This window comes from Staurois parvus, unplaced genomic scaffold (assembly GCF_062004578.1).
Source record: "Staurois parvus isolate SC_StPar_1 unplaced genomic scaffold, SC_StPar_1.0 ptg000267l, whole genome shotgun sequence".
Classification (NCBI taxonomy): domain Eukaryota; kingdom Metazoa; phylum Chordata; class Amphibia; order Anura; family Ranidae; genus Staurois; species Staurois parvus.
Window position 1 is genome coordinate 6,887,494 of NW_028318063.1, and position 13,378 is coordinate 6,900,871.

Here is a 13,378-nt window from a genome sequence, read left to right on the forward strand (position 1 = left end):
TTTTGTTCTTTTTCTTGCAGGTCACAGTTCATGATTTTTTTTTTCGGGTAAAAAGATCGGCCGATCTGACGATAATTGCCACGAAAATCGGCCGATGGGCAAAATTTTTTTTCCAAATTTACAGATAAACAGAATGTGCCAAAATCCTGAAAAACGGCCGATCAATTATCCCACTAACAGAAGAGGCCCTTGTCCCCAACATGGGGACAAGGTGCTTCTGGGGGGGGGGGCCCCCCTGCCCCAAAGCACCCCCCCATGTTGAGGGCATGTGGCCTGGTATGGTTCAGGAGGGGGGGCACTTGCTCGCCCCCCCCCCCCTTTCCTGACCTGCCAGGCTGCATGCTCGGATAAGGATCTGGTATGGATTTTGGGGAGGACCACATGCAGTTTTTTAATTTTGGCATGGAGTTACCCCTTAATATCCATGCCAGACCCGAAAGGGCTTGGTGTGGATGGGACCCCATCACGTTTTTTTTTTTACATTTTGGTGTGGAGTTACCCCTTAAAATACATACCAGACCCGAAGGGCTTGGTGTGGATGGGAGGGGGGACCCCATGCCGTTTTTAATTTATTATGGTGCTGGTTTTAAAATGGAATTCTCCCTTTTTTTTCTTCACTATAGCTCAGAAAGTCACCTGTCACTTCCCCCAGCTAAAAGAGAAAGTTTTCTTAGAATTATATCTCTAAAGGAAACAATGTTTACTTTGAGTTTATTAAAAGATACAAAGTTTTCTGTAACTTCGGGGAAAGTGACTTCTAAGCTTGTGAACTATAGTGAAAAAAAAAAAAGGCTGGCATTAGCATTTGAAAATCAGCACCGACATACCCTTTGTATTGCAAAAAAAAATTATTAACAATTGTGTAATCCGAGGCATTATTTTTAATGGATTTTCATTTGTAAACCGAAAATTACGTTAACCGAGGTGTTGGTAAACGGAGTTACGCCTGTATTAGTATTGTAATCCTTTGTATTGGGATACATAGAACTAACATACATCTGAATTGGCAACATAGCACAACATTTGTGTCACATTTGAGATATCTGGCTAGTTACACTGACCTTGCCCAGGGACTTGGGGTTGATTCACACCACAGAAATACAGGTGGGATTAGTGTTCAACAGCTCTGTGGATTAGTGGTTAGCACTGCTGCCTCACAACGCTAGGGTTGTTAGTTTGAATCCCAACCATGGCAATGAATTTGCATGATCTCCGTGTGACTACCCTAACATACATGTGCTGGTGGCAGCATCTTTGCTTTCTGTCTAAATGATCCCTAGAATGTGAATTAGAATGAGACCTTGTCTGTTCAAACACCTTTAAAGTTGTACCTTATGTGAATGTCAAACGATGGGATGAGATAAACGCCTGGACTAATGATTGATTTGATAATGCTGGTTTGCACTCCACCTCCTTTTGAGAAAGTTTGTCAAACCATGATAAGAGGATTAAAAAAAAAAATTAATAAAATAATGGCATGGAGTTCCCCCCCCAAATCCATAACAGACCCTTATCTGAGCATGCAGATACCGCATGCCTTCAAAAATGTATTTCCTTTGTTGAATTGCCTGCTTGGTTCCCACTTGATGCGATTTAAAATTGTGCTTTTTGTTGGCAATTTCACCGTGTTTTCTGTAGATTTACCAATGAGTTATTGTGTTTTCAATTGTGTTTTGCAACGCTATTTCTATTGTAGTCTATATGTGAAATCACTACAAAATGCTGAAAAAGTTAGACAAGAACTATTTTGAAATTGTGCTGCAGCAAATCGCTTATGTTAAGATACTCACATCCACATTCATTAGATCCGATAACAGGTATAATTTCAATTCCCAAATCGCACCTGAAATCGTGCACCCTGGATGCGACTTGGCATGCGATTTGCATGGCATGCAACTTGCAGATCGTATGCCAAGACGCACCCTATTGTCTGCTATTAGAGCAGTCACATGGGTGTGTTTCCGACACCGATTTCTAAAGTAGTACATGTACTACTTTTGTGAAGATTTGCATAGATATCTGTGTCAGATTTCTTGCAAATCGTAAGGAAATCAGCATCTTCACTGTACGTCGCACAATTTCTAAATCCGCTTTGATCTGACCGGGGTGTAAGGTCTTTTTACGTTTGAATTCCTGAGTATTTTTCTGATTTATGGGAAATGCCGCATACTAGCAAAAGGGAATTGACATTTTCAGTTTTGCATGCGAGATGTGGTCATGTGACTGCCTTAACTCATGCGATAATCTGGAGTGAGTTGTGCCCATCGGGCCAAGAAATATTGCCAGTAGGGTTCCCTTTTACATCCCTGTTCAATGTTCTGTTGTATGCTGCACAGGTACACTTCACTGTGGCTTTCTTTCTGACTCTGATTTGTGGGGCCTGTATACCAAGGGTTATGCAGCTGGGAAGAGAATTAATCAGGTGCAAACACTTTCTCTGACCAAATGAATGACAGTGGTGGGTGTGGCCTACCTTATATAAAGAGATGCAGTAGTGTCTGATTTTTGCCTTGTACAGGCCACATTATTTTCTGCAAGTCCTTGTCTGTGGTGGTTTGGGGAGGAAGAGATATTGTGGTGAATTGCCCCAGGCCACACTCACGCTGTGTTTTGATGTGGGCTGTAAATGTTTTGCATATTATTCCTTGTAAGGTGTGTTTGTGTTTTATTGTACAATGATTGTGTGTTTATTATCTTTGCATTGTAATCCTAACACATGTCAATTGCTCTGCTCTTCCAAGTTTGCTTTATTTAGAATGAAATGCAGTTTTCAGACAAACATGATGAGAAATGTATGTGTGGGGGATTTGGGGAGGTAGGAGGTGTTTTTATTTTGGCACGTATGTATTTTTTATATTGATATTTTGATCTGCAACTTGTTTTGTGGATAAGCCTAAGTGATTCATATTAACCATTTGTTTCCTGCTGTAACCTGTGAAAGCACAGTTCATTAGAAGTATAATATTTTAGATTGAAAGCTCTTATGAGCAGGACCGATCTATTTTAGCAACATCAATCCTGTTTTTTTTTGTTTTTTGTTTTATTTTTACCAAGATATTGAATGTACGTACTTGTTGCTGTCCAAATAAATGTGGAATGTGTATTTGATCAATAAACATTTGGACTATGTATTTTTTGGGGGGATTATTTCATGTTTTAGTTGAATGTAGCACAGTGGCTAAATGGTTAGCACTTCCACCTGGCAGTACTAGGCTCGTTGGTTCGAATCCCAACCATGGCACCTCCTGTCTGGAGTTTGCATGTTCTCCCTGTGCCTGTGTTTCCTCTGGGTACTCCGGTTTCCTCCCACACTCTAAAGACATGCTGGTAGGTTAATTGGATCCTGTCAAAATTGGACCTAGGATATATATGAATGCAAGTTAGGGCCCTTAGATAGTACGCCCCTTGAGGGTTAGGGACTGATGTGAATTTACCACATCTATGTAAAGCGCTGCATAAATTGACAGCGCTATATAAGTATCTGAAATAAATGTACTAGCACCCCTAACACCTATTTTTGCTAGCTGTATAACATGCCCAAATCTTCCTTGTTAGAGCGCACATATGCAAGTATGTCCAAAATAACAAACCAAAAGCCCCCTTTTCACCACAAGACCATGTTATGTACCAATCAATAGGTCGTGTTCAATGTGCAGCTAGCTATTCTTTTTCTACAATCCTCTTAACAGTAATAAATTGGGCCCCCAATTTATGTTGACTTTGGGCCTTTACCGGCAAATATATATTCGCCAATTTCATATACACAGTATAGCTGCAAGCATACATTCACCAATGCCAAATCCACAATAGAACTGCAAACATATATTTGGGAATGTCATATACACAATGGAGCCGCATGTAAAATAACTATGGTGCACAATTAAACGCCAAGATGGCTGTTGGAGGAGGCGCTAGAGCAGCTTTCATACCGGAAATACGCCATGACATTTGCGGAAGGATGTTTGCACACAACCGGAAGTGGTAGTGGGGAGTGTTAGTGGATGGGAGTGTAGTTAGGAGAGTTTCGTGGTAATTTGCAAATTTATTTTTTAGTTTTGTGAATTGTTCTTTTGTAGAATTCCAGACCACATCTGGACATGGCGAGATTGCTGTTCTCCACCGAGGAGCTGATCCTCATTTGCCGGGGAAACATTACTAATAATTGTTGTATTTTCAGTTGAAAACATGTCCAATTCCTAGATCCATTGAAGTACATAACAAAGGTTCAAGCATACACCCAGGGCCACTGTTAGATATCATGGGGCCCCGTACAGCATACCTGACAGCCCCCCACCGCCAGAGAAAATATCCAAATTATATTTATGGTAAAAATACACTAAAAATATTATTAATGGTCATAATCCCAACCATATTCCTATGAAATCTAAATTATAAAACTGTACTGAGTTCATAAATAAAGCTGTGTGTGTAATTGAGGTCTTGGGGCTCATGGGTGCTGTGGCCTGTAGAGTGGGAATCAGTGGTTTGTTTTTGTGGCTATCGCCGTTTGCAGGCAACCTATGTTACACTATGGAAATGCTGCAGTGCATAATTTGACAAGCATATGGGTGCAGGTGTACAGCCCTGAACACAGACAGTGAGCATTCAGGGCCACTTCCCCACGCCTTCACACCTGTTTGATTAAAACCTGTGTTCATACAGCTGCTGTCTCCCCATAGTGTAACAGGTGGCTCTAGCCACATGAACAACCCACTCATTCATGCTGTACAGGCCAGAGGACCTGTGTGAATGGGGCATTTTTTACTTTTTTTTTTCCTCAGCTCATTAATTTTAATGGGCTGCCTAACGTGTGGGAACATGCAAAAATACTGCAGGCATATTATTTTAAAAGTGTGTTGCACCTAACCGCACAGTAGTGTGGTGCCATGCGTTTTGGTGGCTGTGAATGGGTCTGTTTTTAATAGACGTGTGTAGGTCCAATTACGTTTTCATCACGGTACCTGTGCACATCTGCAAAAGGCATTGCATTTCTTTGCTGTGCTGGAAAATGTGTGTTCTTGCATGTGTTTCTGCACCACCAATGGTGTGAACAAGTCCTAAGTTCAGTTCACACTATAGAAACAGTTTAGATGTGTTCCTGATGCGTTTTTGCATGCCCTTTTGGCATGCATGTTTAATATGTTCCAGTACATTTTGGATGCGTTTTGGACACGCATTGCATTTTTGTATCCCTTCCAGTTAGTTTTTTCTACTTTCTATTTATTCAATTTAATTAGGGACATGTGCGTTTTAGTACATTCAAGGGCGTTTCAAATGCGTTCCAGTACAGTTCTGTGCAGAAACAATGCAGCGTGGTCAACTTTGTTTACAGCACCTGCAATGCTGAAAATGCAAGTGCTGAGGTGAACTATGACATTGTCAACCATATAACCTTCTTTCTGTGCGTTTGTGATGCCGAAAAAGCAACTGAAACACATGTAGTGTGAACTGCCCCTAAACGTTATTAGAGGTAAGGGAACGGGACTGACCAGGAATTGTGAATTCAATCAGACTAGTGGTGAGATACAATCAGCAATCATATAATAATGTGAGATCTGAGCTGTAGATGATAGAAAATGAGACACATTCACTTGATCAGTAAATAAATAGTTAGAAAGAGTGGGGCGTGATCCATAGATTTGCATATGGGACAGGTGATGATGGGGTGGGGGAGGGGGTCAGGTTGTATAAGGAGATAGGTTTAAAAGAAGATAAAAAAAGTTACAATGAAATATACAAAGTATGAAACTTGCACATTTCCAACTTGTCAGAAGAACAGGACGCACACCCCCTTTCCACTTTCTAGTCATTACACAAAATCTTAATTGATTAATATTACTGGCACTGACACAACCCAGGAAATTGATCTCAATTTTTTTAACATTCATAATGTCTAAGGGCAGAAACTCAGCCATGTACTAGGCCCATTTAACCTAACAGCATGTCTTTGGAGTGTTGGCAGAAACACATCCATACAGGGAAAGCATGCAAACTGGGATGCAGCCATGGCTGGGACTAGAACCCATGACCCAAGTGCTGTAAATTCTGAGTTCTAACCACTAAGCCACCGTGGGAGACAGAGTTTGAGTTCCAATGCAGAATAGTTACATTGTTTAAAAATGATAAAGCGAGAGCTGGTCAAATTATATAGACTGCTAAAATGGTATTTCACAAGATAAATATAAATCTAGGTATAGATATGAAGGTAGCAGCTAGCACTCAGGGTATTGGCAACAGTCCCAGAATAGAAATATGTTAAAGTAATAGTGCAGAGCTATAAATGCATGTTATCAATCATAAATGCATGTAAAATCCAAAAAGTGCAATAATTTATTTATTTCAGGTACTTATATAGCGCTGTCAATTTACGCAGTGCTTTACATATCTAATAAACTTTATGCAGCTATAGACGCTGATGGGGAAATTGTATATTTCATATTTCCTTATTAATGTTGGCCTCACAAATGTTTAAGAATGCCTCCAAGCCTTGGTTAAAGGGCTATTCATATAGCCCTTGTCCTCCTGGACAAGGTCTGGTTACCTTAAATAACAAAGGAATATGACTATTTGGACAAACCAAGCCAGACCACTGCTCTCCTTTTTGTTTGCATGGGGGGTGGGTTGTCGATTGCTTATACACAAGTCCAGTATATAACACACAGCTAGACAGGAAATATTGGGCTTGACAAAGAGCTTGCGTTAAGCATGCATCTGTTCTGATCATTGGCCACGCCATATAATGGAGGGACCCGTGGTGGAAATGGCAGCTTTTGTTAAATTTTCTTATTCGTTATCTGTATCTCTCATTACTTGTAATAAATGTTTTGCTTATAAGAATTTGTGTGATCTCTCTTTGCACAAATCAAATACAACCCCCAAAACCCTAACAAAACAGATGCTACAGTTGTAAGAAAAAGTATGTGAACCCCTTGGGATTACGTGGAGTTTTGCATGAATTGGGCATAAAATGTGCTCTGAACGTCATCTAAGTCACAACAATAGAAGAACACAGTCTGCTGAACATAATACTACACAAACATTAGATGTTGCCATGGTTTAATTGCACATAACATGTAAACATTCCCAGTGCAGGGAGGAAAAAGTATGTGAACCTTTGGACTTAATAACTGGTTGACCCTCCTTTGACAGCAATAACCTCAACCAAACGTTTCCTGTAGTTGCAGATCAGACCTGCACAACGATCTGGAGTAATTTTGGACCACTCCTCTTCACAAAACTGTTTCAGTGTAGCAATATTCTTGGGATGTCTGGTGTGAATCGCTCTCTTAAGGTCATGCCACAGCATTTCAATCGGGTTGAGGTCAGGACTCTGACTGGGCCACTCCAGAAGGCGTATTCTGTGCTGTTGCAGCCATTGTTTTGTTGAATTACTTGCATGCTTTGGGTCATTGTCCTGTTGCATCACCCATCCTCTGCGGAGCTTCAGTTGGAGGACAGATGGTCATACGTTTTCCTGCAAAATGTCTTGATAAACTCTGGAATTTATTTTCCCATCAATGACAACAATCCGTCCAGGCCCTGAGGCAGCAAAGCAGCCCCAAACCATGATGCTCCCTCCGCCATGTTTTACAGTGGGGATAAGGTTTTGATGTTGGTGTGCTGTGCCTTTTTTTCTCCACACATAGTGTTGTGTGTTCTTCCCAAACAACTCAATCTTGGTTTCATCTGTCCACAGTATATTTTGCCAGTAGTGCTATGGAACATCCAGGTGCTCTTTTGCAAACTTCAAACGTGCTGCAATATTCTTTTTGGACAGCAATGGCTTCCTCCGTGGTGTCCTCCCATGTACTCCATTCTTGTTTAATGTTTTCCTTATTGTAGATGTGTCAACAAAAATGTTAGCATGTGCCAGAGATTTCTGTAGGTCTTTAGCTGACACTCTGGGATTCTTCTTTACCTCATGCAGCATTCTGCGCTGTGCTCTTGCAGTAATTTTTACAGGACGACCACGCCTAGGGAGAGTAGCAACAGTGCTAAACTTTCTCCATTTGTAGACAGTCTGTCTTACCGTGGACACATGAACATCAAGGCTTTTGGAGACACTTTCCTCTTCCAGCTTCATGCAAGTCAACAATTCTTGATCGTAGGTCTTCTGAGAGCTCTTTTCTGCGAGGCATGGTTCACATCAGACAGTGCTTCTTGAATCCAGTAAACCCAAAACAGGTGTGTGTTTTTTAAGGGTAGGACAGCTGTCAGCAACACATCCAATATCATCACACTGATTGGAGTCAAGGTTGGCTCACTCCTGGCTCCAATTAGCTCTGGGAGAAGTCATTAAGCTAGGGCCCACATACTTTTAGCTCCCTGCACTGTGAATGTTTACATGTTATGTGCAATTAAACCATGGCAACATCTAATGTTTGTGTAGTATTATGTTCAACAGACTGTGTTCTTCTATTGTTGTGACTTAGATGACGTTCAGAGCACATTTTATGCCCAATTCATGCAAAACTCCACGTAATCCCAAGGGGTTCACATACTTTTTCTTGCAACTGTATATTGTACATTCACATTAGTCCCTAACCCTCAAGGGGCGTACAATCTAAGGTCCCTAACTCACATTCATACATACACATACTAGGGCCAATTTGGACAGGAATCAATTCACCTACCAGCATGTCTTAGGAGTGTGGGAGGAAACTGGAGTACTCGGAGGAAACCCACGCAAGCACAGGGAGAACATGCAAACTCCATGCAGGAGGACATTCCATTATTCAGGAAGGATTATCTGAACTTATTTTAGCACCATTTACCATTTTACATCATTATTGCAATTATTTTCACTTTTTGGATTTTACATGCATTCATTATTGATCACATGCATTTATAGCACTGCACTATGACTTTAACATAGAATAGTTACATGATTAAAGAGAAGGAAGCTATATCATTATATTGGGAACTTAGAACTAGACATTCAAAATTATTTGAGATAAGTGTGAAAATGTTTATTATTTGAAAATAGAATGTATGACATTCATTAGTAAATGCATTAGTTGTCTGATCATTTTGGAGAAACAGCAAAAAAAAAAAAAAAAAATTATAATATAGGTTTACTTTTTATTTTACATTTTAAGTATTCTCATATGCAAACATAAAAAAGCCAACAGGACAAAGCACGCGCTTGTGCGCCACCTAGCAAACATATCTGGTATTGCACCTAAAAATGTGCCAGGCGCGATTCCACATTTACTAAACAGAAAAGTAGACGCTTTTCAATGAGATTGCTAGACGCCTCTCAGAAGACTGGCAGGTCTTAATTGAGTCTGCCTGAATGTTCAGAGTCTGCTGGTAGACTCAATTCTTAGTAAATCAGGGCCTATACATTTTTTTCACTTTAGAATTTTTTTGTACCTGGAGAGATCTTTCTGTGTCTCTGTTGTCTAGAAGATGCAGCAAGTGGTCAATATAAACATCTATGAAAAGATCCTTTGGAATTGGATAAAACTGCCCCCAGTCTTCACATAACTTATAATCCTATAAAAGAAAATTAGACATGGCTTTAAACAAAAACCAGAATTTAAACAAAAGTTTATTTAATAATGGTAGAATGAAATATCTTGCTGCAGCAAAATAAAAAAATAAATCCCAAATGGAAGCAGGTTCATAGTAAACACATTTTAAACATACAGTTACTTTAGTTTACAGTGACCCTTCCCACCGACCGTACGCATATATGTGGCAGCAAGGACATGGGTCTTATTCCATGATGCCACACATAAGCAGTCAGTAGGTAGTGGTTAATTAAGAACGCAGGTCCACAGTCTGGCAAAGCTTTAAAAACAAGCAATAAACACAATGTAAAAAACATACATTAGATAAAGTATACTTGGCACTTGATACTGCTATTATTGACTTCATCCCTCATATATAAAACAAGGCCTAAATAGGAAAAGGGGATCTTGATACTCCCCATAAAATATTTTCTTCATTATTTCCTCAGGGGAGGACAGTCTTCAACACTTGTATACAGGTCCTACCACTAGTAGGTTAAACATTAGGCAAAACCAAAGAACAATCCTGTCAGGAATGGACTCAGCACTGGTGGTGGGACTCACCTGCCGTGTGGGCTGCAGTACCAGGGCTGACCAGCGGGTGCTCTCAGCAGCCAGAAGCTCACTCCTGTAGTTAGCCAACACCTGGGCTGATTGCAGGAGGTGTATTTAAGGAATGACCAGGCCTGTGATCAGGGCCTTGGTGTATGTTTCCCATGAGCCCCTGCACCTGGTATCCTGTGTTCCTGCCTCGTTGCTGACCCTGCTTGATCCTGACCTCTGCTGACCGTCTCCTGTTGAACCCCTGGCTTGCCTGACCATCCTTCTGTCTGATCCTCAGTACCGCGCTGCCCGCTACCTGCTGAACCTGGCTTGTGACCCCGACCATTCTCTGCTTGCTCCTCCTGTACCACGCTGCCCGCACGATACCGACCCGGCCTGTCTGACTACGCTTACTTCACCCGACGATCCATCCAGCACAGATCACCTCTAGTAAGTCTGCCTGCCTCTTCCCATCAGACTCCGTTCCTGCACCCCAGTGCTAGTACTCTCTACCACAGCCGGACGCACTCAGGGGTCGCGACCTGGTTCCAGTCTGCACCAAGTCCATCCCCACCATCAGGGGCCCTGGTGAATAGCAGGCTGGGACTTAGACCCCGCACCCTGAGGAAATCCATGCTGTGGACTCGGCCTGACTGACCGCTCCACCTCTCCAGCCCTGACTGCACTGGTACCTATTAGTTTAAGGTTTATTGCACCTGGTTGTACATATTTATGTAAGTGTTGAGTTTGATTGTTTGCACTGCGTTTATGTTTGTGTCGTCTTTAATAAATTATATTGTGTTACACGCTATACCTGAAGTCTGTGTTTCCCTGTGTCGGTCCACACACCTCTGGTCATACCTGGAGCCCTGACAAATCCCTATCTAGTGGCTATACCTTTGCATATTGTAAACTAGTAGCAAGTAGTAATCTATGCCAGATTAGAGAAAGCTTAGAATTCAAGCACCTTAAAAGTATTCTGGGGGTAAAGTCATTACAAACCCTTGCATATACCCAGTGAAGTGACTGGCCTCAGGTGATGCACAGAAATTAAACAAATCCTCCTACATAAGTTGTACCTGTTTATCTGTTGGACTGTCCCCTACATCCAAAGTGCAGAAATTACACAGGATCTCTCAGCTCTGAAAAGCAGAAGGCGGGAAGCTGAAGTTACACTCAGTGAGGAGAGTCGAGTGCTGATTGGAAGGAAGGGACACACCTCCTTAACACAGCACACAGGAACAGAGCTGAGGTTGTCAATTACAGGCTGTGCCCTCCCCTTCACCTTTTTTCTCTTAGTGTCAGGAAAACTTGACAGAAGTGATTCATGCTGATAGCACAGGAACAAGGCAGCAGACAAAAATGCCCCTTAGTGCTCTGGATGGACACAAGTACACACCATAGAAGGATATGCTTTGTTCATATTTATGTAAATAAAAACAAACAATCACTTCAAGACATGGTTTAACTATTTGAAAAAGCCTTTTAAGGTCCAGCAGTATCCTTTATGAGGAGAGATGAGCTGAAGTGTATTTGGACAAAAGTCAAAATCCGCCTGAGCTATCCCCCCAGCAGCCTATCTAAGCTGACAGCCAATCATAAACAGCTGAAGCATTACCTGCCCCCACAGCCGTACGTATACATGTCCCTTGTATGCGTGCAGCTGTGGGACAATTGCTTCTGCCACCTATGAATGGCTATCGGCTTTGACTTATGTCTAGACACGGCCAAGCTCATCCCTAATAATGATCTCTTAGCATGGTAGACTGACTGCCACAAAGAGTTTTTGATCTCTTAAAACATAGTGTCAGGAATGGACTCGCCAATAGTGGTGGGACTCACCTGCCTTGTGGGCTGCAGTACCAGGGCTGGCCAGCGGGTGCTCTCAGCAACCAGAGGCTCACTCCTACAATGAGCCATCACCTGAAGCTGATTACAACAGGTGTATTTAAGGAATGGCCAGGCCTGTGATCAGGGCCTTGGTGTATGTTTCCCAAGAGCCCCTGTACCTGCATCTTGTCTGCTTCCTGTCTGATCCTGCTTGATCCCTGACTCTGATTGAACTCTTCCTGTCCTGACCTCTGCTATTCCTGACCACTCTCCAGTCTGCTCCTTTGGTACCTTGTCTGCCTGATTGTTCCTGACCCGGCCCATCTGACTAGACTCTGCCTGCTCCTTTGTACCTTGCCTGCCCCTTTGCTACCGACCCCGCCTGGCCGACTACGCTTAGTATTGTTCTTTTGTTATCTGTTGGGGGTTTGGTTTGTTTGCCCTGTGTTTATGTTTAGTCTTGCATTGCGTTTATGTATTGTTTAGTCTTAAATAAATGATATTGTTTATACTATATCTCAGTGATGGCGAACCTATGGCACGCGTGCCAGAGCTGGCACGCAGAGCCATCTCAGTGGGCACGCCAGGAAGAAGAGCATGATGAGCGCGCATGGACCGGCCATCCAGATCTCGTCCACACTGGATCCCCATCAAACTACATTTCCCACATGTCTCTGGGGCCAGGGTGGGCGTGAGGAAACGGCTCCAATGCGGCTCTGGCACCAGGGGTGATGTACCCGGGGATTGGCGCGGAAGAGAGGAAGAGGCTCCCACACTGCTCCGGGGCCAGGGGCAACGTGTTCAGAGTGGATGGGAATGAGCTGCTGGGTTGGAAGCCACACCGACGCTGCCAGAGGTGAGATTAACTGCTTGCAGTGTCGCCTGTCAGTGCCCAGCAGTGTCGCCTGTCAGTGCCCAGCAGTGTTGCCCATCAGTGCCATCCATCAATGATGCCCAGCAGTGCCATCCATTAGTGCCCAGCAGTGTCGCCTGTCAGTGCTGCCCAGCAGTGCCACATGTCAGTGCCCAGCAGTGTCGCCCATCAGTGCCACCCATCAATGATGCCCAGCAGTGCCACCCATCAGTGCCCAGCAGTGTCACCCATCAGTGCCCAGCAGTGTCGCCTGTCAGTGCTGCCCAGCAGTGCCACATGTCAGTGCCCAGCAGTGTCGCCCATCAGTGCCACCCATCAATGATGCCCAGCAGTGTAATCCATCAGTGCCCAGCAGTGTCACCCATCAGTGCCCAGCAGTGTCGCCTGTCAGTGCTGCCCAGCAGTGCCACCTGTCAGTGCTGCCCAGCAGTGCCACCTGTCAGTGCTGCCCAGCAGTGCCACCTGTCAGTGCTGCCCAGCAGTGCCACCTGTCAGTGCTGCCCAGCAGTGCCACCTGTCAGTGCTGCCCAGCAGTGCCACCTGTCAGTGCTGCCCAGCAGTGCCACCTGTCAGTGCTGCCCAGCAGTGTCGCCCATCAGTGCTGCCCATCAGTGCG

At 43.3% G+C, this 13,378-nt stretch overlaps 1 protein-coding gene across 1 annotated transcript in view; it reads right to left on the reverse strand.

The window, feature by feature from the left end:
• Positions 1 to 9,498, reverse strand: part of ZFYVE26 (zinc finger FYVE-type containing 26) — a gene marked incomplete at its 5' end in the record, with an annotated part of 362,313 nt that extends 352,815 nt beyond the window's left edge. The window contains one exon of the mRNA XM_089681435.1: positions 9,376 to 9,498. Coding sequence (XP_089537561.1) covers positions 9,376 to 9,498 — 123 coding nt within the window. The remainder of the gene's footprint in view (positions 1 to 9,375) is intronic.
• Between the last annotated feature and the right edge of the window lie 3,880 nt (positions 9,499 to 13,378).